The sequence below is a fragment of the Erpetoichthys calabaricus genome, chromosome 12 (genome assembly GCF_900747795.2).
Source record: "Erpetoichthys calabaricus chromosome 12, fErpCal1.3, whole genome shotgun sequence".
NCBI classification, from domain to species: domain Eukaryota; kingdom Metazoa; phylum Chordata; class Cladistia; order Polypteriformes; family Polypteridae; genus Erpetoichthys; species Erpetoichthys calabaricus.
The window spans coordinates 88,731,324-88,756,148 of NC_041405.2; the positions used below are offsets into that span (position 1 = coordinate 88,731,324).

Sequence of the window (24,825 nt, forward strand, 5' to 3'; positions counted from 1 at the left end):
ACCATAAAGCCTTAATTGATTCTTTATATATGTAGAGTTACACAAAAATATAGTGGACAGTCAGCATTTAGCTATTATGCCCCCAAAGTTGTGGAACGCTCTACCAAATGAAATCAGAGAAGTTGAATCACTTACTCCTTTTAAAATATTATTACAGGTATCATTTTTATTTTTATTTTGTTGTTCTATTGTTCTATTGCATCTGTTGGTGAAGAAAGATTCACTGATGTTGACTTTGCTAACAATACTGTGATCTTCACAGAGTCAGTGGAGGCTCTGATTGAGGATCTCGAGAGACTGAGCGAGGAGTTTGACTGTCTGAATTTGTGAGTGTCCTGGATGAAAACCAAGATCCAGGCCTCTAACAACCTCTTGGGCACAGCCATCAACAGCATGTCTGTCTCCGGAGAGAGTGTCAACTTCATCGGGAGGTTTACTTACCTCAGCAGCGACATTCATGTGTCTTGTGACTCTTCCCATGAATTCAGTAGACGGATTAGGGGTGTGTGAAAAAAGTCCCGGTGCTTCCTGTCTTGCTATATGGTTGCAAGACGTGAACACTATCCAGTGACCTGAGATGAAGACTGGACTCCTTTGGTATTGTGTCTCTTTGGAGAATCATTGGATACTGCAGGTTTGACTTTGTGTTGAATGAGCGGTTGCTCATGGAGTCCCAAATGAGGCACGTTACCTGCATTGTGAGGAAGCATCAGTTACAGCAGCAATACGACCATGTGGCACGATTTCCCGATGCTGATCTGGCTCACAGGATCATTGTTGAGGATCAGAGCACCTGAACCACTGTTTAATCATTTTAGCTGACATCTTTCACCACCTTTGTTTTGTACAGTGACTTCTGGATTAAATTGTAGATATAAACCCTTAGTGTAGTTATTTAGGCATCAGAAACTCAGAAAAGGACTGAACGTCACAAAGATATCCTATGGCCTACTCCCTTCATGGCTTGAGGGGGTACAAAATCTCTTAAAGAGAGAGGGGAATTATCAAAGGCCCTAGTGTGCTTAAACAAAACCTTTAATATTAAGTTTAATTTTTTAATTTAGATAATTAAAAAATCCAATAAAGAAAATAATCCAAACATCAAAATAAATTTTAAAAAGATCTCCAAAGATGCAAATTACAGAAAATATTTATAAATTGTACAGCAAAATTATGAAATTGTCAAAAAATTCAAAATACCAAACTTAAATATTCAAAATAAAAAGAAACATAATTATTGTGAGATGGAGTCTCATACATGTTGAAAGGGGAATAAGGACTCCAAAAATAAGCACTAAGTAGGTAAGGACCTTGCTGTCCTGCACAGAAGTGACACATCTGAAATTAGCTAGTCTCCAAATACTACCAAAAGTGGGGAACTGGCTTTAAAACTTAAAAATACAAAAAAAGTCCCACAACATATCACAGTGTCTCACAAGGTGGAGATAAACAGTGAAATTCTGGCTTGGAGAGACAAGTCTCAGAAAGAATCTTAATAAATTTATTTAACCAAAACTGAAAGTGCAAAATGGTCAAAAGAGCAAAAAAACATTTTCATAACAGACAATCCAAGGTGAAGTAGTCCAAGATCACTATGCGAAGTCACAAAAAAAAAACTATAAATTCAAAAAGATAATAATATCCATAAAACTCCAACACAAATTCAATGCTCCACTTCTGAGTCTCTCTTTCCTGAATGAATGTAAAGCCAGAAGGAGGACTCAGCAAAGGCCCCACCTATGGGGCTACAACAACAAAGCACAGAAAATGGGTGTATATTTAATGTCATAGAACACAAATAACAATAAGTATGAACAGAAAAAACATACCTTAAAAATATGAAACTTACTCATTCAGAATTAACTAAAACAACCCAAAAAGTGAAATTACACATACAGTATGTCACGAAAAGAACCTTGGCTTTAATAATTACCAAAATAAGTTTGTAAAGTCAAGAGAAAAGAAAGAACAAAATGTAAAATCAAGAGTAAAAGAGAAATACGACATGGTTAAAAGTCCAGCAAAAACTCTTCAATAATGGAGAAGCACAGAAGGGAAGCCAACCAACAACAGCAAGAACTCCTCAGAGGTGGCGCAGTGGTAGTGCTGCTGCTTTGCAGTAAGGAGACTGTGGAAGATTGTGGGTTTGCTTCCCGGTTCCTCCCTGTGTGGATAGCGCTTTGAGTACTGAGAAAAGTGCTATATAAATGTAATGAATTATTATTATTATTAAGAAGAAGCTAAATATGGCAAATATAGACCTTCTTCAGGTTACACAGTGAGAAAAGGACCAGGGCAAAGCTAACAACAACGTAAGTAAAGAATAGTCAAGGCAGCATGAGAAACTGCTAAATTTACAAAAAAAACTTTAAAACACCAAAGACAAGTTATATCAGAATTAATCAATAAGACAAGAAGAAGAGATTAATGAGATATGAATAGAAAAGCAGCAGGGCTGCAAAAGGCCTAGATGCATCAATTTGCAAATCTTTCATTCACTATGGCGTATGCTGCATGTTCCATTAGGCAGAAGCAGGTATGGATTTTACAATCAGTCAATGTAATTTTACCTAGTACCTGTCACACTACGTGATAAAGCAATCCTCAAGAAGATTGCAGAACAATTAATATGAATGGGTGTGAGTGCACTGTAACCCCATCCAGAGATGGCACCTATCTTTCCCCCAGTGATGTTTTGGCCCCTCTTTACCTTAAAACTGGAATACATATGTTCAGTAAATGGAAGGACATGCTTTAAAAGAAATGATCTGAGCAAAACATTAAAAATATTGTTTAATATAAAAAAATAGGTTGTCCTCCATTACATTGATTTTTCTTTGTGGCTTTAATTTCCTACCTAACTAGAGTAAAAATAGCATGTATTAACAATGAGACTGTTAATTGCTGAATACAAAAGGAAAAAGGTGAGTCTTCACAGGAATAAACAGCTAGGCTGTCAATATGCTGTTTCATTTTTCCTAAAGGACCTTTATGTGTCATTGAAGACTGTCATGTTTTGTGGGATTGCTTAATGTGTTGTTATTGTGAATGAAGACAAGATTAAGATAATGACAGAAGAATAAACAAACACTCCCACCCAAGGTCATATCTCATACACAAATAAGATCCAATCTGGCCAAAGGTGCTTCAGTAAGCACTTGGTCACAAATTCAGATGTACTGTATAGAGATTGTATAACAAACCCCTTTGGATATTATTAAAACCATACTTCCTCTCTCCACCAAAAAGAAAACATATCTGTGCTACCACCCTCCCAGCTCTAGTTTCATTAAAATACAAGTCAATTCTGGTTCTAAATAAACAGTCCCCCACCCCAGCACTTATTATACAGCTTGATGCAGTCTTAGACTTGTAGGAGACAGCATCAAGAGGCAGTCCAGCACAGACCATATTCACATGTACAAATACATTCTTACCCACAAAGGGACAGTTTATAGTTTCCATCAGCCTAAACATGCATGACTTTGGGACGTAGGAGAAAAAAGTGAGCAACCAAAGAAAAATTTTGTATAGACATTGGGTAAACTTGCAAACTCCACACACACTTATTGAAAAAGTAATTGCCTCAAGCACCTACTCTCAACTCATCCAGGATAAATGGATGATTAGACCTATGTGTGCGTGTGCCATTTAATGGACTTGGACTCTTTCCAGCATCCTGTCTTGCATACAGTGCTGTTGCAATAATCAATCCCAAGCAAACCTCAAATGAAGAGGAAATATAAGCGTATGAATACTTTTGTTAACAATCAATAAACATATCCAGTGTAAACTTGACTAACTTTGTAATTTTCTTTAAAGGTAAGGCTATCAGCACCTCTTTTTAAGTACTGGAGACCTAGTGTGTCACAAGCAAAAAAGCCATTTTTGAAAACCTATGAAAGAACATTCATATCATCATTATGAACGTGAATATAAAGCCATTCCACAGACGGGTAAAATATCTAGGGATAGCTATGTTGCAAAATGTATCCAAAAGCCAAATATGCATTTTTCCATGAAGTCACAAAGAACCCTACAATAATATTTATGTGTCTGTAGATCTAGTGTACATGCTAGCATTAAAATAAAATTTAAAATTCTTCTATTTATTTTTATGGTTTATGTTGTTTTGAAGATGGTCAAATGTTTTTAGTTCTTCTTGTGATGTCATCTTAGATTCCATAGGTACAGCCATTTTGTGGTTAATTTTGTTAGTGATTGCTACCATGTTGTCATGTAAAACAACGGAGGTGCGTGACGCATGACATCATTAGTCAAATGGGGACACTTACAAGCAACGGATTACATTCTGGAATTAATGCTAGATTTTCTGATTTGCTGGTTTGGACTTTGTCATCTCATTTAATGTCTTTCCTTTGTTACCTGTGTGGCCTGTCATTTCTTCATCTTTTGGCAGAACAAAGATGAGTTCTGAAGGCTGTATCATCTGGAAGGTCCTGTGCTGAAATGTTATTTATTGCAGAGAAACAAGGTAAAAAACAACTGCACAATAATAACAATATATATTGCTCATCACAAGTTTGCCAAGAACATACCTAGAATTTCTTCTATAGTTCTTGAAAATGTCCTGTAAACAGTTATGTTCTGTTTCTATTTCATTCCACACCATAACTCAAACATGATGGTAGCAGTGGCATGGTTTGGGGATGATTTCTTTCTTGAGATCCGGCAAAAATGATCAGCAGCAAAACAGACATGAACATTGCCTGGTTTAAAGACTTCTTCTGTAAAATACCAAGTAATTTGTCTAAGAGCTAAGTTGAACTACACAGCATGTTATAATTTGCCATACAAATTCCGAAAAGGAATGGAAACCATGGAGGAAAGACCTGACCACACACAGATTCTAAATTAATTAAACTGGTTTAAGAAGTCACAAATTAAACTCAAAAGCAAGATACTATTAATTTAAAACAAAGGAAGTAAAAATTGAAACTGGTAAGGAAACAAGAAAAATATAACACATAATTCAAAAGGGCAGTGTTGATAATATAGGCAAAGCTCGAGGGAAAAATGGCAACAAAAAAAACCAAACAAAAAAGGAACCGTACAAGAATGATTAAATGTTAAATGTAAGCAAAATAATCAAAACAGAAAAGGAGGCAATAAGAAAATAACAAATTAAAACAAAAATGAGAAAATACAAAAACAGGGCACAAACATACAAGGAGCCAAAATGGAAAAAGATCCAAAATATAAGAAAATACAAAACAATAATCCAAAATAACCACACAAGTTTAAAATTCTAAATCTAAACCTTGAATACAAAACCAAACATTGAAATCCAAAAAGACAGAACAAAAAACGTCAAAATTCAAAATTTATAAAGGGGTGTGAAGACAAATTGAACTTAAAGCTATCTTATGCCACTTCATTTGAAGAGCCCTCTGGTGCTTTAGAATGACTAAATGGCAGTAAATTCATCAGAGGGCAAATGCCTAAAGAATAGCTATGCTGCCAAAATGTATTCAAAAGCCAAATGTACATTATTCCATGAAGTCACAAAGAACCCTACAATAACATGTATGTATCTGTAGGTCTCTAGTGTACATGCTAGCATTAAAATAAAATTTAAAATGAATGTAAATCATAATAATGTTTCTTGGTTTTATTTGGATTTCTGAATCCACTTCTATTTATTTTTATGGTTTATGTTGTTTTGAAGATGTGTCAAATGTTTTTAGTTCTTCTTGTGATGCCATCTTAGATTTCATAGGTACAGCCATTTTGTGGTTAATTTTGTTAGCGATTACCACCATGTTGCCATGTAAAACAACTGGACGTGCGTGACGCATGATATCATTGGTCAAACGGGGACACTTACAAGTTCTCTTATATGTCACATCTTAACATGCCACATCATAACCCTGTGAACACAAGCAGGGAATATCCAGCAGCAGTTTATTTAAATTATTATAAGAGTAAATTTTATGGTCATCTTTTAATTACTTACGTATATTCCATGGTATGCCAGATTACATGTGATGTGTCCTGCATAATCAATTTGAACAAATGTATAATCCTGTAAAATGACGTTTTTTAACATAATCTATAATGTTTCAGCTTTGGCAATACATATTCTCTTATTATCTAGACAGAATATATATTTCATCAGCTATATAGTACATTCCTTTGCATAAGAAAACTCACAGCACTCGACATGCCACTAACTACAAAATTTATTGATCAGTTAAAGTGTCGGCACAGCTGGAAAAGTACACATTTAGAGTACAGCATGTGCATTACATCTATTAATACTGTATACAACAAATGTTTTGGTAAGAGCTCTTTATATAAAAAAAATATATAACAAACGCATACCAATTTGCTACAATAATTGCTTTGAAAAGAAACATATGGCCCACATATTTTTTAAGTAGAGAAAAAGTTCAGCTATCCAAGCAAAATGTGCAAGTGAAAAGTTTACATATCTAACATGTACCACTCAAAACATAAGCGAGGTAATAAAGACATAGATACATAGATAGATAGATAGATAGATAGATAGATAGATAGATAGATAGATAGATAGATAGATAGATAGATAGATAGATAGATAGATAGTGTGATAAGAAGTCACAAAAACAACTATAAAGAGTTGGGGATTGGCCCCATATATTGCTGTGGTCGTTAGCAAAATGGTCAAAATGTAGAAAAATCAAACAGTTGACAAAATACAGAGGATTGAGGGTTGCTTTTATACAAGAAAATGGCTGCTGGAAATGATCAAAAAGGAAGTGACGCCATCAAGGGAGGCCCGGAAGTGGCGTCATCATTGGAAGTTAGAAGTGACGTCATCAAGGGAGGACCGGAAGTGGTGTCATCATCGGAAGCCGGACGTGACGTCATCAAGGGGGAACCGGAAGTGATGTCATCAAGGAAAGCCAGAAGTGACAGGGAAGATGAAGTAGTGGATGGACAGCCATTTTCTGGAATGTGAACTGTTGTTGGTAAGTGATTATTTGTCTTCTTTGGTTCTGGAAATTTAGAGAGAGAGGCATCAATACCATCAAACAACCCTTCATCTGTTATAACATCGCTTACCTCTGGGCTTGTTGACAGTCTCCTAAGCCCTTGTGTGTGATATGATCCCCCCCAGCCTGCACCGAGAGGTCGAAGGAACGGGAGAGAGCATCGGCGTTGGCCTGGAGAGAACCACGATGATAGGTGACCGTGAATCTGTAAGGTTGTAACTCCAGAAACCACCCAGTGACACGAGGATTAGACTCCCGATTCAGGGCCATCCACTGTAAGGCAGCATGGTCCGTCACAAGAGTAAATTCCCGACCCAATAGGTAGTAACGAAGCTGAGTCACAGCCCACTTAATAGCCAAAGCCTCCCTTTCCACCGCCGCATACCTGGTCTCCCGGTCCAACAGTTTCCGGCTAAGGTACATCACGGGGTGTTCGGCACCATCGATGCATTGGCTCAACACGGCACCCAAACCTGTGTCCGATGCATCGGTCTGGAGGATAAAAGGAAAAGAAAAGTTAGGGGATTTCAAAACAGGCGCTGAAATAAGATATTTCAAGTCACAAAATGCTGCTTCAGTAATGTCAGACCATACCACTTTAAGAGGAGCTCTTTTCTTTGTCAAATCAGTGAGAGGCGAAGCCCTCTTGGAAAAACGAGGAACAAAGCGACGGTAGTAACTTGTTAAACTCAAGAAAGCTTGCACTTGCCTCTTAGAAATCGGACGGGGCCATCTAACAATGGCATCGATTTTAGAACACTGTGGCCGAACCGTCCCACCACCCACCAGATAGCCCAAATATTTGGCTTTGTGCAAACCAAAGAAGCATTTCTTAGGGTTGATCCAAAGCCCGGCTTGAACTAGCATATGGAGAATTCCAGAACCTGCTGTACATGATCCTTCCATGTGCCTGAATAGATGATAATGTCATCCAAATAGGCGGCACTATATGAATTGTGGGGACGTAACAGTGTATCCACCAGACGTTGAAAAGTCGCAGGAGCCCCGTGCAATCTAAAAGGAAGGACCTTTTACTGCCAGTGTCCACTAGGGGTACTAAAGGCGGTTTTTTCTTTGGCGGAGGATGTTAAGGGAATTGCCAGTACCCTTTTGTCATATCAAGAGTGGTTAGAAACTGAGCACTGCCCAATCTCTCGAGGAGGTCATCCACCCGAGGCATCGGGTATGCATCAAATTTAGAAACCTGATTGAGATGACGGAAGTCGTTACAAAACCTCCACAATCCATAAGGTTTGGGAACCAAAACAATTGGACTAGATCATGGACTAAAGCTTTCTTCAATAATGTCCAGGTCCAACATTCGTCTGATCTCTAACTCAACTTCAGTTTTCTTTGCCTCTGGAAGTCTATAAGGGCATTCTCTGACAATCACTCCCGGGTCGGTAACAATGTCATGTTCAATCAGCGAAGTGCGACCAGGTTGTTCGCTCACTACTTCCGGTACAGACAGGATAGCTGATTCCAGCTCCTGTCTCTGTCTCCAGGACAAATTAGAACCAAAATTAAGGGGTTGATGTTCAACAAAAAGGGAGCGAGGCTGTCCGGAGGTAGGCAAAGCCTCTCTATCCTTTCACGGTTTCAGCAAGTTAATGTGATAAACCCGCTCGCTCGGTCGACGATTAGGTTGTTTAACTAAATAGTCGACAAGCCTTTTTCGCTCCTTAATTTCATAAGGCCCTTGCCAATGAGCCAACAATTTAGAATGGGAAGTAGGGACGAGCACCATAACATGATCACGAAACTCCCGGAGGGTGGTGTTGCGATTATAATATCGCGCCTGCGCTGCTTGAGCTTTTTCAAGATGATCCTTTAGAACAGGTCAAATTTTATTCAATCGATCACGTAATTGCGCAATATATTCCAAAATATTAGAAGATGGGAGGACCTCCTCCTCCCAACCTTCCTTTAGCATGTCCGAAAGACCACAGGGCTGTCTGCCATAAAGGAGGTCAAAAGGAGAAAAGCCTGTGGAGGATTGAGGGACTTCTCAATTGGCAAATAGGATGAGGGGCAGTAACTGATCCCAGTTTCTCCCATCCTCGCTAACTACCTTGCGCAACATCTGTTTAAGCGTCTGATTAAAATGTTCAACCAACCCATCGGTTTGTGGGTGATAGACTGACGTCTTAAGATGTTTAATATGCAGTAATTTAGCCACCTCCCTGAATGTCTCCGAAGTGAAGGGAGTTCCTTGGTCAGTTAAGGCCTCTTTGGGAATCCCCACATGAGCAAAAATCCCTATGAGTTCCTTTGCGATTAATTTAGAAGTGGCTGAGCGCAAGAGAACAGCTTCAGGAAAACGTGTGGCATAATCAACTAAGACCAAAATATATTTATGTCCTCTTAACGAGGGCTCAAGGGGACCCACGAGGTCAATACCGACTCGTTCGAAAGGTATATCAATCAGAGGTAAAGGAATAAGAGGAGCATGGTCCCGTCTAGGAATCTGACGAATCTGACACTCCAGACAGGAAGCACAGAAACGTCGGACCTCCTCGTGTATCCCAGGCCAATAAAATCTGAACGTAATACGTTCTAACGTCTTTTCAGTCCCCAAATGGGCTCCGAGTAGATGGGAATGTGCTAATTCACACACTTGACAACGAAAAGTGTGTGGTATTAATAACAAAGTCCTAATTTTCCCATTGTGTTCTGCCACACGGTACAATAAATCGTTTTTCATGACAAAGTATGGCATTCATGGTATGGAATCGTCAGACATATGCCCATTAACTGAAACTACAGCATTTCTAGCAAACTTCAGGGAATCTTCGTTCCACTATTCTCTTTTAAACAATGAAGGAGTAAATTTAAACTGAGAAGCCAATTCAGTAATGGGAACTGGCCTAACCTCAAGGGGCAGAGCGTCAGTCACCTCAGGTTCTACGGGAGACAGGTTGTCCCTCGCAGTTCCTGAAGGACCTTCATCCCCGTTAACTACACTATCTGTAACAAGAGAATTTAAACACGGCGTGGAGACTGTCGGATAATTGTTGTCATCATCCATGACCAAGCCCTCTTTTAATACAGGAGTAGAAGTAGGTTTACCGACATTATTGTTAGACCAGTCGCGCCCTAAGATCACCGGAAAAGGTGGATCTGTCATTACAGCCACTAAAGTGGATTTCATAACATTTCCCACCGTGATGATACAATAGGCGGCTCCGTAATATCGGGTATCCCCGTGTATACATTGAAGACTGATCTGAGCATTGGCCCACTGTCTCGGTAAAAAATAACGGCGAGCAACAATGGAGATGTTACTCCCGGAATCAAACATTGCTGTAACTTTATACCCGTTAAGGAGAATAACTCCTGTATAAGGAAAAGACAAAGGGTTGACCACAGCACAATACCTCTCTCCCTTGCCTAGTGTACAATCCATCAGCTCTGGGTTAGGACAAGCAGTAAACACATGACCCACCCCCCCACACTTGAACGGGAAGGTAAGCCTGTTTGTCTTTCTTCCAAACAGAAACATCGGGGTTAGGGCGGGTGGGCTCAGAATAAGGTACATGAACCTGTCGGGTTGGTCGCGAGAACCGTTCTGACCCTTCTGTTTTACAGACCGCCCAGTGACGCTCTACCACCTCTACGAGGTTATCCATGGAGGTTACTTCCTGTTTTCGGACTTGCTGGGTGACATTTTCGGGGAGAGCATTAATAAATGTTTCGAACGCAAGTAGTTCTGCCATACGCTGGGCACTGTTAACTTCTGGCCGTAGCCATCTGCCCACTTTACCCCATACTTCGTACACTTGTGTACGTATCGCTCTTTCGGGGTCAAATTTCCACTCTTGCCACTTTCTCGCCTGCTGTGCCGCTGAGACGCCATAGCGTTTGAAAACCTCGTTTTTTAGAACATTGTAATCGGCAGCCTGCTCCTCAGTCAGGTCATAATAGGCCTTCTGTGCTTCCCCCTTCAGATAGGGTGCCAGAATGTATGCCCATTCTGTCTTCAGCCATGCATTGCGTTTAGCGGTACGCTCAAAAACTAGAAAATATGTTTCCACATCATCCTCTTCCATTAAATGGGTAAGTAAAGGAGGTACCGACCGTGATGTTTCCGCTCTTACTGCTGCTGCTGCCCGAGCTTCCGATTCCGCCAATCTGGTCCGCTTACTAGGGTGTTCAGAACCGTGTTGATTTCTTGTCCCTCTGACATCCTGGAACACCGTTCGAATCCTTTTCGACTACGCCAATTGTGATAAGAAGTCACAAAAACAACTATAAAGAGTTGGGGATTGGCCCCATATATTGCTGTGGTCGCTAGCAAAATGGTCAAAATGTAGAAAAATCAAACAGTTGACAAAATACAGAGGATTGAGGGTTGCTTTTATACAAGAAAAAGGCTGCTGGAAATGATCAAAAAGGAAGTGACGTCATCAAGGGAGGGGCGGAAGTGGCATCATCATCGGAAGCCAGAAGTGATGTCATCAAGGGAGGACCGGAAGTGGCATCATCATCGGGAGCAGGAAGTGACGTCATCACTGATGAACCAGAAGTGATGTCATCAAGGAAAGCCAGAAGTGACAGGGAAGATGAAGTAGTGGATGGACAGCCATTTTCTGGAATGTGAACTGTTGTTGGTAAGTGATTATTTGTCTTCTTTGGTTCTGGAAATTTAGAGAGAGAGGCATCAATACCATCAAACAACCCTTCATCTGTTATAACATCGCTTACCTCTGGGCTTGTTGACAGTCTCCTAAGCGCTCGTGTCTTACAATAGATAGATAGATAGATAGATAGATAGATAGATAGATAGATAGATAGATAGATAGATAGATAGATAGATAGATAGATAGATAGATAGATAGATAGATAGATAGATAGATAGAACACACACCAGAATGATTAAAAAGTCATAAAATTAAAAAGAAAGAAGACTTCTGACTTGGTTGTCACTGTAGTCTCAGTGAGGCACTATGCAAGCATATTGCTGTTGTTATAAAGGAGCCCCAGCAGTGTTTCTTGACACAGTTCTGCTGAATAATTTGTTGGCTGAAAGTCCTCAGTGTTAGTCAGTCACAGAGAGATTGTGCAGCATTGTACATAATGGCACTCAGCCCTCAATTCTCTCCTTTGCCAATGTGCCTACAGTCTTTAGTCAAAGATACATTTTCTTCTATGAACAAATGCATTAAGGGAGTATTATGAAGACATAAAGGTTAACACCGTTGCATCACGATTCCAGTTGAAAGTGTATGACTCCTGAACTGTTCACTGCCATATCCAAAAGACAAGATTGTTAAGTTAATTGGCAATTCTAAACAGACCATTTGTGGGTAAGAGTGACCTGCAGTTGGGTGGTACCCTGTCCAGGTACTTGATACTCCTTGAGATGTCTCACCTTCACATAACCCTGAACTGGAATAAGTAGGTTAGATTATAAATGGATGAACATTTTGGAAATACCTGACCAGATGAAATAATAATTTAGTGTATTTGAAGAAAATGTTTAGCATTTACAAATAAATGTGAAGATTATGTTTTCATTTTCCCCTAACTTCCTAATGTTAAAAAGACAGTCAGAATTGGGGGTCCAAATCTATTCTATTGATACTTGAATGTTCAATTTCAACCACACACCAAAATGATGCTTCCTGCTATCCATCCATCCATTATCCAACCCGCTATATCCTAACTACAGGGTCACGGGGGTCTGCTGGAGCCAATCCCAGCCAACACAGGGTGCAAGGCAGGAAACAAACCCCAGGTAGGACGCCAGCCCACACACCAAGCACACACTAGGGACAATTTAGAATTGCCAATGCACCTAACCTGCATGTCTTTGGACTGTGTGAGGAAACTGGAATACCCAGAGGAAACCCACACAGACACAGGGAGAACATACGAACTCCATGCAGGGAGGACCCACTACCCACTGTGCCACCGTGCAGCCCTTGCTTCCAACTATTTGCAGTGAATTCACCTAGCAGAGATATACGCAGTGTATCTTATCAAAACTCTTCACAGACTGTTGCCGTTCTTCAGAATAATGTCATTTTGTTTGGTCAAGCCAGCTGAATGTTCTCTCTGTGTGAATTATGCCTTGGTGTTTTCCATATACAGTGAAGACTATTCAGGCAGGTGTCAAAAACTGTGGTAGTGATGCAAGGAAAACAACATAGTGGGTCCTGACCCGGGCCAAAGAATAATGAGACCTCTTCTTACCTCTAATCTCATGCAAAGTTCCATAGGTAGGACAAGCTGCTACCACTGTTGAAATGACATACAGGAGACTGAAAAATAAATAAAAGAAGCAAGCATCCTAAAGCATTTTAAAAAAGATAGTCTTATGCCTTTTTTTGTTAAATGCTGAGCGTAAGGTGCATCCATCACATTCATTCCAAAGTTTAGCACAACAAGCATCAATCATTGTATAGCCTTTTTGACCATTTTGTTAACCATCAGAAAATGATTTCCCATTCTTCTTAGCACTTATTTTAAACATTAAAAATCCTTATTTATGTTCAATACATTTGCAGAAAACACTAAATTTATTGATGGTTAGCAAAAACGCTGTGTTTCTCTTTCATAAGGCAGCTCATTTTAAAAACAATTACTGCATGCTGTAAAATTGCTTTTCTCATTAAGAACACTCTGAATACATTTATTGATTTTTCCCGAAGGAAATCAGTAAGCAAAAGCAAATGACAGACCACTTATTTTTTTTCTGATCTCTGCCCTCTTTGACAGCCACCCAGGCGACACATGCTCACATAGCTTCTCCCATTTTGTACTAATCCTCATCGTAACACACTTATTTTTAAACACAGTGCTGCTAAAATGCAGGCAGCTAATAGAGTAAGAGGATTGAAGGGAACGACAGTGCTATAACAGGTTGGGTAACACTTGAGGAGGAGGAAAACAGTGGGGTATAAAGAGACGAAAGTGACACAGGAGCGTTACCAGTCCTCAGCACAGCACTGAAGGATTTACACCCCCATCCTGAAAAGGAGCCGTGCAATTTAGGACAACAGGAGATCTCTACTGCCAGGTAACACAAGATTCTGTATTTGTGAAGTCAGGCTCTGATGAATCGAATTTTTCTCTCACATTTAAGTATTTTTAAACTGTGGGTCTATTATATTTTTTTGATATCCAATTTTAATCCTCGCCACAAAACTATCCTATGGGCATATCTTGACAGTGGCATAATCTAATGAAGAATAATTCCGGTTCTATTGCTCTAATCTGAGCAACGGTCTCCTCTTCAGGATAAAAACACAATTACATGCAAATGGCAGTGCAGTTCCTGTTTTGCATGTCTGTGAACTGAAGGTACAGCCATTTGCAAACAAGGGTAAATAAAGCAAAGCCATTTAGTCAATGATTCCAGGATAGGGATGTTTTAAATACTTTCATCAGTACTACTGCATTAGGTAGATTAATTTAATTTAAAACTGTAAACTGCAAGAAGTAAAAAAAAAAGCATTGGTCCTTAGTACAATGAAATGAAATGAAGGGAATATTGCAGAAAGGAAGCCTTTCAGCTGAAGTCTTATTCTGTTTTGATTCTACAAACCCTGTTAGGAATAAGAGGTATTTTAAAAACAATATTCAATCAGTAAAGCAGTCTAAGTATTTTAGCAGTGACAGAATTGGAAGCGGTGCCACAATAACAGTGAAGCACCATTTTAGTCACTTGGAGCTTTACAGCAACATGATGCAGGGTAATTACCAGCCAGATACACAGCGTTTCACTAAATAAATGACTGCAATATTATGTTGCTACTATTATAACTTATTTTTGCAATTATTTGAAAATGCACTGAATAAAAAATAAGGTGGAAGAAGCAGTGTTGGGGTATATGTGGTTATATGAGAGTGGTAAATGCTTTCAGGAAGTACATTACCACGTATGACGTGGGGGAGGGGAGTGAATATGGTGCTTGGTTTACTGTATTCAAATCCACCTTGTCGCATTCACTCGAGAGCTGCTTTTGTTTTAAAATATGCCTCCATCCAATGTTTATATAAGTGTTCATTACTTCACTGCCATTTGCATACACTCAAATATTAAGGTTTGCAGTTCAAAATCAAAGAAATGAGCATTCTTGTGATAATGATTATCAGGTCTGCATTATGGGAGGTGATGACATTCTATTACAGAAATGGAAACTGAGTTGTTTATGAATATTTAGGAATGGGAACACCAATTAAAATCTGAAAACAGGGGAGTGACAAGTAGTCAAGAGAACTGATGAAGATCAATGGTGCAGAACTTGAAAAAATGCTATTTACAGAAATTCCATTATAATTGTTAATTCTGCGGAATTTAACTAGACCTTGCCTATCCAAAAATGAGAACTTTAAAAAGAAATAAAAAAAAGTTCTTTCCCACAAGCTACAGATAAAATTTAAAGATGTATGGTGTTGCTGTATTGCCAAAGTTTGCAATGCTCCCTCACCATTACCACGTACTAATGGACTGAAGTCCATTCCCAGCCAATGTCTATGTGATTTAAAAATGGTAAACCCTTTGAAAACTTTATTAGTCAGTAACTCTGTATTACATGAACATGTTGTTTGCACCAAATTGTAGAGCTACCCTTAATTTTTTCCTGATCTTGGTGCTTGAAAGCTATAAGCATTTCCTTGTCAACCATCAATAGTGATATGCTACAAAGGGTCTGGAATGAATTAGACTACAGGATTGATATTTGAACATTTGTAAGATTATGAAAACACTTTGTGAGGTCCTTTACAAATTGGCTTAGACTGCAGATGCTTTGTTACTGAGTTTTACATTTTTTAAACCGTTAAGTTTATTTTTAATCACCCCTTACATTTGTCATAAGAAAGTCATTTTTTCCATCAGTCTGAACTAATACACTTGTTAAGGAATATGTTTACCAAAGGTTTAGACAGATGTGTCATACCAGACATCTTTTTGGGATCAGACAAGAAAATTAATCTATGTACTTAAAGAACATGGTCTGCAAAATGATTCCATTATTGTTTTGTTTATAATATGCCTAAGAAATAAACCATAAAAATTCCCTTCACAAGTGTCATTTAAACATGTATATCCCCATGTAACCTTGTTGCCCGTATGCTAGGCTTCTTTGTAGATTTATTTAGCTGTCTGCTCTTTTTATCTTCCTTGGTTTACTCTCTCTTGTTTTCATGTTAGCTGCTCTATAAGCAGCTCATCCACGTGAACAAGAAAGGAGCAGCTCAGCCACTCTAATCCCTGCTGCCGAGATAATACAAAGCTACAGTGAGACATTAATCTCATCAACAAAGATTAACTGCTCCAGATTTAGATTATTAAACATAGTAGGGTTATGATCATCTGGCCACTTTAAGGCTCTGGCAGCATGTGCTGTATTTCACGAGGCTAATGCCCACCTGTGATATCATCTGTCCTCTATCTGCACTCGGAAACTGCAGATTTCCTCTGTGTGCCAGCTACACTGGCAAAGGTATAGTAATGTATTGCCCACTAAAAGGGAGGGATGTAGAGATAGGTGTGCACTGCTATAAATACTATTTAGAATGTATGACATCCTTCACTCTGCAAGTTGTTGCTAGACATTTACTTTTATTTAATTAGCTAATAAAAATCCTAAGCAAGTCAACACAATTGTTTGGGAACAAGTAATAATAATTCATTACATTTATATAGCGCTTTTCTCAGTACTCAAAGCGCTATCCACACAGGGAGGAACTGGGAAGCAAACCCACCTTCTTCCACAGTCTCCTTACTGCAAAGCAGCAGCACTACCACTGCGCCACCTGTGAGAACAAGTGTTACAGGACAAGGGTACAAAATTGATTTCCACAGCTGAAAAGCTCAAAACAAAATATAAGCTTATTTCAATTTTTTAGATATACAGAAGCATAATAGCTAATATCACATACAGTAGAAGTTCACCCAACAAGAGAGTCTTCAAACACTTCTTGAGCACATTGAGGAAATCAGAGTTTCGAATCTAGGTGGGCAGCTCATTCTTCCAGCCATGAGCTACACATGAAAATAGTCTAAATTGAGATTTAATACTATCTATACGTGGAATCACCAGATTCCATCCTCAGCATATCTGAGTGGTCGGGAGGGAGTTTTGGACCTCACAAGTGTCTCCGTGTATATGGTGCAGACCCACTGACTTCTCTGTAGGCAAGCATGAAAGATTTCAGCTACAGGAAGCCATTGTATTGATCTGAAGAGAGGAGTGACATGAACACCAGACGTGTCGCTGCATTTTCAATCATCTGCTGCGACTTGGTGACACATGCCAGTGCACTTACCAGCAGAGAGTTTCAGTAGTCATCAATAGACATCTTACAAGATAATTCCCTACAAAATAATAAACAGTATACTATAACAATGTATTCAAAAAGACATCAGAAGGCACTGCAAAGATGTAAATGTAGATCAGGAGAAATTGTAGCATCACTGGTACAGACTGGATTACGTCTGCAAAACAACATTCTGCATTCACAGTTGGCTTTGACAGACTTTATAAAGAAAACAAATAAAGCCTTTAGTTATCTAAAGTCACAGGTAAATGTATTACATATGCAAGGTGAAGTGTGCCATTATGTCTTTCTGTCTTATTTTAAAAGGTCTTAAATCAGATTTGGGCAGAAATTATATAGATATTGAGTTCCTAAGAAACACTTAAATATAAGAACATTTTTATCTAAATAATACTTCTGACAACAGTAACAGATTACATGATTAACGGTTAAATAATATGTTGAAGTATTATAGTTTCTTGGGATTACAAATGCAACACCTGAAAGAATAGATTCTTCCAATGAAACACAACAATGTAATAAAATATTAAAATTCCTCCTACCACTACCTCTTCAACCACAATACTATAATAAATCTTTTTCTGTTTTTATATCTTACTCTATTTATAAAAATACCCAACCAGTTAAGACATTACCTTATTTTGTACAGATATTTAAAATTTCCAAACCAGTTTTTGGATATCAACCCCTTTTCACTTTGGCAGAATGATTTTCAAAAACTTTTTATAGCAGGGAGCTCCCAGCTACACTTTACATTCACTGAAGAATTTTGTAGTGTTCTTTCTTAATATGTTGATTAATCATCTGCAACTATTTGATATTAGGAACACAAACCTGGAAGCCACTCTGGAATATATAGCAAATGTCATATTAGTTGATAATTGGGTGAATCATCAATGAAAAAATGTCATATGAATGCTAAAATATAATATTGCCCTTACGTGGCCTTTTGCTGGCTGCTCTTCCCACGTCCACTAGCTCCTAAATGGCAACACCTGAATGTGTTTACATAAAGAACCATTGACACATGGAATAAATGATGTTTTGTATAGTGTTTATGGACTTTGGGGACCTGGAGATCTTAACTCAGTTTTATTTTGGAGAATCTATCACAATTGAATTGGAAAGCTTGTTGTACTGAAAGGCCTGTTTTTGTTACAATATTCTGTTGTTTTCAAATGTTCTAATAAACATTTATTTTCTCACCTTTTTGGCTTTAAGCAAGCAGTTTAGCCTCCTAGAGCCAACATCCATCTGTAAGCCTCCCTAAAGACATTGGATTTAACTGAGATATTGAAACTTTTTCACTTATGTCATGCTAATGGTTTTATCTTCATAAGTGTTACATGAGTTCACAATGAAGATTAACATGAAAATACAAATTACCCTTAAAATAAATGTTGCATACCACTGATAACCCATGAAATGTTTCTGCTTAACACAGAAGAGCTCTCTGAAGTTTATAAAAAGCTTAAAACCTATTTTAACGATCTTCTTTCTTGTTGACTTTCCAGCAGAGGCCACATATACTCTCAATCACTCCAAAGAAACATGTCTGCAAAGTAAGTACCTTTGAAAAATTCTGTTTCATTCATACTGTGGGTTTAGGTACTGTCTCCCTGCAAATCTGTAATGGGCAAAGCAAGTTCAGAAAGTAGACATATGGTTAGATAAATTAATAAAGAATTACTAAAATAAGACTGAAAACAGTGTATGGAATATTAAAATAACACCTGAACAATTGGAAAATAATGGTACTGCTTGAAAGAACAATCGTAATTAACCCATATAAAATATATTTCATAAAACATTAATGTATTAAAATAAATAAAACAGGTAAATACAGTTTTTTAATCACATTTTTAACTTCTTAAATGCAATGTGATTAGTATGTGAGATATAAAACAACTGAAATCCCTCTTTTTATTTTTCTTCTTTTTATGTAAACTATTGATAAAATTGTATGGGTGCATTGGTGCAGCAGTTACCATTGCTTCCTCATGGATATAAAGTTGTGTATTTAATAATGGTCTGAACTTTGTCCAAATTACTATGTGTTTTTATTTGCATATATTCTGTTTTCCTCCAATATCTTAAAGATTTAGAATCTCATTTATAAAACTTTGCATGGATTTGAGGATAGAAATATACACACCAAAAAGTAGGAAAAAATTATGCAAAAAAATGATATTAATTAAACCTGCAGTAGGCACAATCATAATCGTCTCACAAATTTGGGTACATGAATGCTCCTCAAACCCCACCCTGAAACAACCATATATGGACTATGCTAATCAAACTCATACATATTCAGTCACATTGCTGCAGAAATTCATTGGCTTCTAGAGCAGCCTCCCAGCTGATACATCGAGACATCACCATCCTATGCTTCTCTCCACAACTGATCATGCAAGCAAGTGCAATAGCCTTTCTTCATATTCTAGGTACTATCACCTGACACATGTAATGACATGATTGATATTACAATGAACAATATTGATTGTATGAAACACTTATTATTCAGCTGGTTACCTTACAAACAAGCTAGCCATGGCAAACATTGTCTTCACGTTTTACTTTGCCTTATAAGAAATGATTCATGGGCAGACCCATCTTGGCATCACAGATGATTTGTGCATTGATGGAATAAATTGCTCTGATGAGATTAGGAAAACTGGGCATGGCTGCAAATTGCCTTTTTATGTTTACATTTATCTTGTTGGCAAAAACATGTTATGTTTTATGTATGTGCACCCACACCATACAAAATTTGAATGTAGCACATCGTCAGTAGATTTATCGCTTCCAGCACAGTAGGTGTGATAGAGCAAAGGTTGGTTGAGATATTCCGGATCTGTTGGCCAGTTCCCTGAGAAGTGACAATTGGTAACCTACAGTATATGAACTGTTGAAAAAACAAATAGAAATTCTTCAGTGCAAAAACAGCAGCATTGGCCCTCTAAAGAGGGACACTAAAATAGAGCCTGTACAACATATTCATACGTTTTGAGGTTTATTATTTTATCACATCAATCTCATTATTATAATGGATTGATGATATGAATTATTATGTGTGTGGTTCATCATTTACCCAATTTGTTTGCATTTTCTTACTTAATCAAGGGTGTTGTCATTTCCCAGTTTCTCCAAAATGTTGCATACAGATGGATCAGAGTTGCTATCAATTCAAGAAAGCTTTCCTGTCAAGTTTTCTTTTATAAATACCAGCTTTTGTGTGAAAATTGTATATGGACAATTTGAGCCTCTTTTTTGTGTATGAAAGTTTTATAAATCGGACCCCTGTAGGTTAGATTACCTTTGGTTTCCAAATGTACTTTTACTAATTTATTTATTTAATTATTGATGTTGTTCACAATGCATCCCATATTAGCATCACCACAGTGTTTTTCAGGATCGCCTTCATTGCAAACCTTGGATGTGCCTGCTCCGTGAGTTGAATGTGCAGGTGTTTTGTAACACATGACACCTGAATTTTAACACTGGTGTGTGACATAGCAGTAGCTGATGATTAATAGAGGCGATCTGAGTTGTTAGCTTTTTCCTGGTCTTTTCAAGAACCTGCTAGACACCATCTTCATAACATTCTTTGCTGTGACTTTCCTGAAAGTTGATACTTTCTTGTTTATTCAGCCAGCTTGTATTTTATATCTTGGGCAGTTAGTCTTGATAGTACCTCCTATATGTTACAATATAGGCATGCTCAAGATTATTACCCTGTAATTTTATTGCTATCTAGAGATTAATGTTATTCATTACTTTGTTTATATTTTGAGTGATGCTTCTCAATTGCATTGCCAACTTAATGGCTTGACATGCTTTTTAGCACTGCAATCTATTTAGGATTGCTCACCAATCTGAAACTTTGTCTGAACTTTGCAAAAAAAAAATGAAGGCTATTCCATACATTATGACATTTTCTAGTGTTTATTCTACTCTAAAGAATTTCAAGAAACCAACAATGAGCCATTCCAAACACCTCAATGACTGATTTAGTTATTTTCTTTTGCTTGACTTTTACCATTAAAATAATTGTGTCCCTGCTTTGTGGCTTTTACTTTAGTTTTGGTAGCACAATGACAGAAGTGATGATGTGGGGATTAGATATTGTGATATCTCATCTAAGGTTAGTTTCTGTACTGCATCCAGTACAGCTAATCTGTGAAAGTGTTAAATTCAGCTAGATTGTTCCAGTACTTAGCAGGCTGTAAAAATAAATATAATATGAAATCAAGGCACTAGCACACTGTAAAAAATTGCACCTCACTCTTTGCTCCCCACCAGCCTTGGGGCTTGTGATGAGGCAAACACCCATTTTCATCTGGAAATGTTTTGACATGATTTTATTTTACTTGGAACACAAAGACCAGCACCATGATTGTTTCAATGGTGAAAAGTCAGAGGGGGACCATGGTAGAGAACTGCATGCATGCAACCATACTCTGTTTTATTACAGCGTCTCAGTACAGCAGTATGTTTCTGATTTTTTTGTTCACACCTGAACAGAGGATGTGTGAAGCTATATTGAGGAGAGCAAAAATTAATTTCAGTGCTTGACATGAGTTTTTTCATAAATTGAAAACTACTGAAAACTGTTAGACAAAAAATATTTAAAATCATTGTGTGTGTTAAATGTGTGTGCTTGCATTAATCTGCAACATTAGAAGCAGCAAGATTCTTTGTAGCTGCATATTGTCACTGTGAACCTAATAACAGGCAAACAACAGCATGAAAACAAACCTTTGAAATAACAAAGTTCTCCAGACAGAGGTAAAAGGACAGGTTTTTGTATACGTCTTTCACATCTCTCTCTGTAAGTGCTGGATTACCAGTACTAGGTTTACAAGAACATCCAAAATTAGCACCAATGCAGAGCTGGAGGTTGAATTCACAAGTGAAATACTGGGAAGCTCTCAGCCAGGCCCTTTGAATATGGCATGGCCTTAGAAACACAAGGAATTATCTTTGAAAACTATTTAAATAAAAACATAAAACAGCATTGTCAACAAAATTAATGCAGAAGTCCTATCGGCCCCATATGGGCTCACATTTGAAAGAAACTGGCTGTCCTATCTGATGAAGAAGGCTGCTGAACTGCTTTTCTCTCTGATTTTGTTTTGTGAGGAATGAGCTTGGACTAAAACACTGGCACTATTGTCTTGTTTTGGTAGAGTAATATATTGCTCTACTTTTACTTTCCCCTATTGTATTATTAATATGTAGCCTTTGTCAGAATGCCTCTCATCTCCCAGACTTACCACTGTTTATAAGGTATTATAGTATATAACTTCTCCCCACCTTCTCTTCTACATCTATAACCTCAGGCAATTAGGTATAGTAAAAGACAAAGGAGTTAAATTACAATTTAAACAATGTATTATTGATAATATTCAAAAATAATAACAATATGCAAAGTACATTTGAATATTGGCAACCATACAACCTGATAAAATGATGATGTATAGTTTCAGGTGGCACACAGACTTGTTAGTTACTTAAAATGTCTGTAGTTAAGGCATCATTTGTGGTCAGCTCGCCACATGCCTGTTCAATATGGCTGCCGAGCTGTGCTCTCCATTGTGTTGTCCTTTCAGTTCATCAGTTTGGTAAGAGAGAGAGATGCTCTTTCATCAGATGTTAGTAAGAGTGAGAGTGCGAGGTTAAGCAGGTAAATTTTATAGATGTTCTGTCAAACTCCTATAGCCAATAGGGCATCGTGGTACTTAAAGGCTTCTATTACAAGCCAATTCCAAACAGACATACTTCAGACCAATGGGGAAATAGAACATCTTAACACCTACCCTCCAAACCATATGTTAAGGTAAAGCTTGGCAGTTAGGCAACCTGGCTTTGTGTGGGGGATGAGAGAGAGACTCTAGCAGAGAAACATTTGTTTCAAGCACTTCCCCCAACTCTGTCGTCCTAAAGGGGGGGGGTAAACATGAATACTTCTCACTAATGTAACACTAAATTACATCGCTTTGCCTAAATTACAAATAAAGACATACAACATATTTATCAACTTATATGCAAAATCTCTCATCACAACAACTACCTTTCAGCTGTGTTTTGCCTCATGCCCCACCTTTAATGGACATGTAATGGGACAATTGTTCAGGCAAGTAGAATTAAAGGAAAAATAGCCAAAAAAATCAAAAGTCTAAAAATACCAGGAAAAACTTTACGGAAGTTAAGTGATTTAATCTAAAATGCAAAGTAAGAAATACAAATATAAAGTGTCCTAATCTTTAAGATCTCACAGAAATGCATTTTAACTTCCACTACTCCAAGAAAGAATGCAAAAATAAGTAAAGGGACCCAAAGCTTTGAAGGATTTTTTTGCAGTAGCTTTCTTCACCCTCTTATATACTGTAGGTGGGACAGAATGTCACAGTACATCACTTTACTTTCACTTCAATAACAATTGGCATAGTGCCTATCCAAGAACTATTCAAAAACCAGGACACAAAATGGTGTTTCAAGGGTAATGATTAAAAATATAAATGTAAATAATGTAAATGTAAATTTACAAATGTAAATGATGCAAATAATCCTAAAGTGTCACAGACTAAACAACAGGAGGCCAAAAGTAAGATCCATTACATCTCCTCTACCTTTTGCATTTTAATATTTGTTATGTAACAGTCACTTGAAGGAATCACTCAAGCATTTGTTTTCTAGATCTTGTGACAATCATTTTCTAGATATTCCCTTTAACATTGAATATGGAGATTGTTACTATTTGGTTTTATTTTGTGCTTTTTTAATTAGTTTTTTTTAAAATATTTTTTATCAGTGATTCTGTCTTTCATGTGTTTTGACCATCTGCCTGTTTTTTAAATTTCCTTTAGATTTGCCTTTAGAAATTTTTTGCTGTGTCACTACTGTGACCAACAAAACCCAGATAATGTTTAGAAAGGGAATTTTTTTATTAAACAATTAGATAGATAGATAGATAGATAGATAGATAGATAGATAGATAGATAGATAGATAGATAGATAGATAGATAGATAGATAGATAGATAGATAGATAGATAGATAGATAGATAGATAGATAGATAGATAGATAGATAGATAGATAGATAGATAGATACTTTATTAATCCCAAGGGGAAATTCACATACTCCAGCAGCACCTTATTGATACAAAAAACAATATTAAATTAAAGATTGATAATAATGCAGGTATAAAAAGACAATAACTTTGTATAATGTTAATGTTTACACCCCCGAGTGGAATTGAAGAGTTGCATGGTTTGGCGGCGGCGGAACTATATATGAAACACTCAGACCCCCCTATCCTAAAGTTGATGGTTTATGTGCTTCTTTTACCTTCTTAAAATCAGAGAGTTCATAGGTGTCAGTCTGTGCAGCCAGGCTGCTCATGTTTGTTGTGCCTACATGGTATATCTGGCAGTTGATGATATTTTCCAGTCAGCCATGCCCAAAGCCCAATTGCATTGCTAGAGTAGCCCACACCTCAATTTTTTGCTACAGGAGAGTGTATCACATCATAAGC

General features: G+C 37.6%; 2 protein-coding genes across 3 annotated transcripts in view; one reads left to right on the forward strand and one right to left on the reverse strand.

Moving 5' to 3' along the window:
- The window catches only part of LOC127529965 (craniofacial development protein 2-like), a 254,110-nt gene that overhangs the window by 30,044 nt on the left and 199,241 nt on the right, over nucleotides 1-24,825 (reverse strand). The gene's annotated exons all lie outside the window — the stretch shown is intronic.
- arr3b (arrestin 3b, retinal (X-arrestin)) overlaps nucleotides 13,782-24,825 on the forward strand; it is a 28,803-nt gene continuing 17,759 nt past the window's right edge. Inside the window, exons 1-2 of one of the 2 annotated variants that reach the window (XM_028815820.2) lie at nucleotides 13,782-14,019; nucleotides 18,803-18,850. In XM_028815820.2, coding sequence (XP_028671653.2) covers nucleotides 18,840-18,850 — 11 coding nt within the window. In that variant the 5' untranslated portion in view covers nucleotides 13,782-14,019; nucleotides 18,803-18,839. The remainder of the gene's footprint in view (nucleotides 14,020-18,802; nucleotides 18,851-24,825) is intronic. The other variant, XM_028815819.2, reaches the window with a different exon arrangement.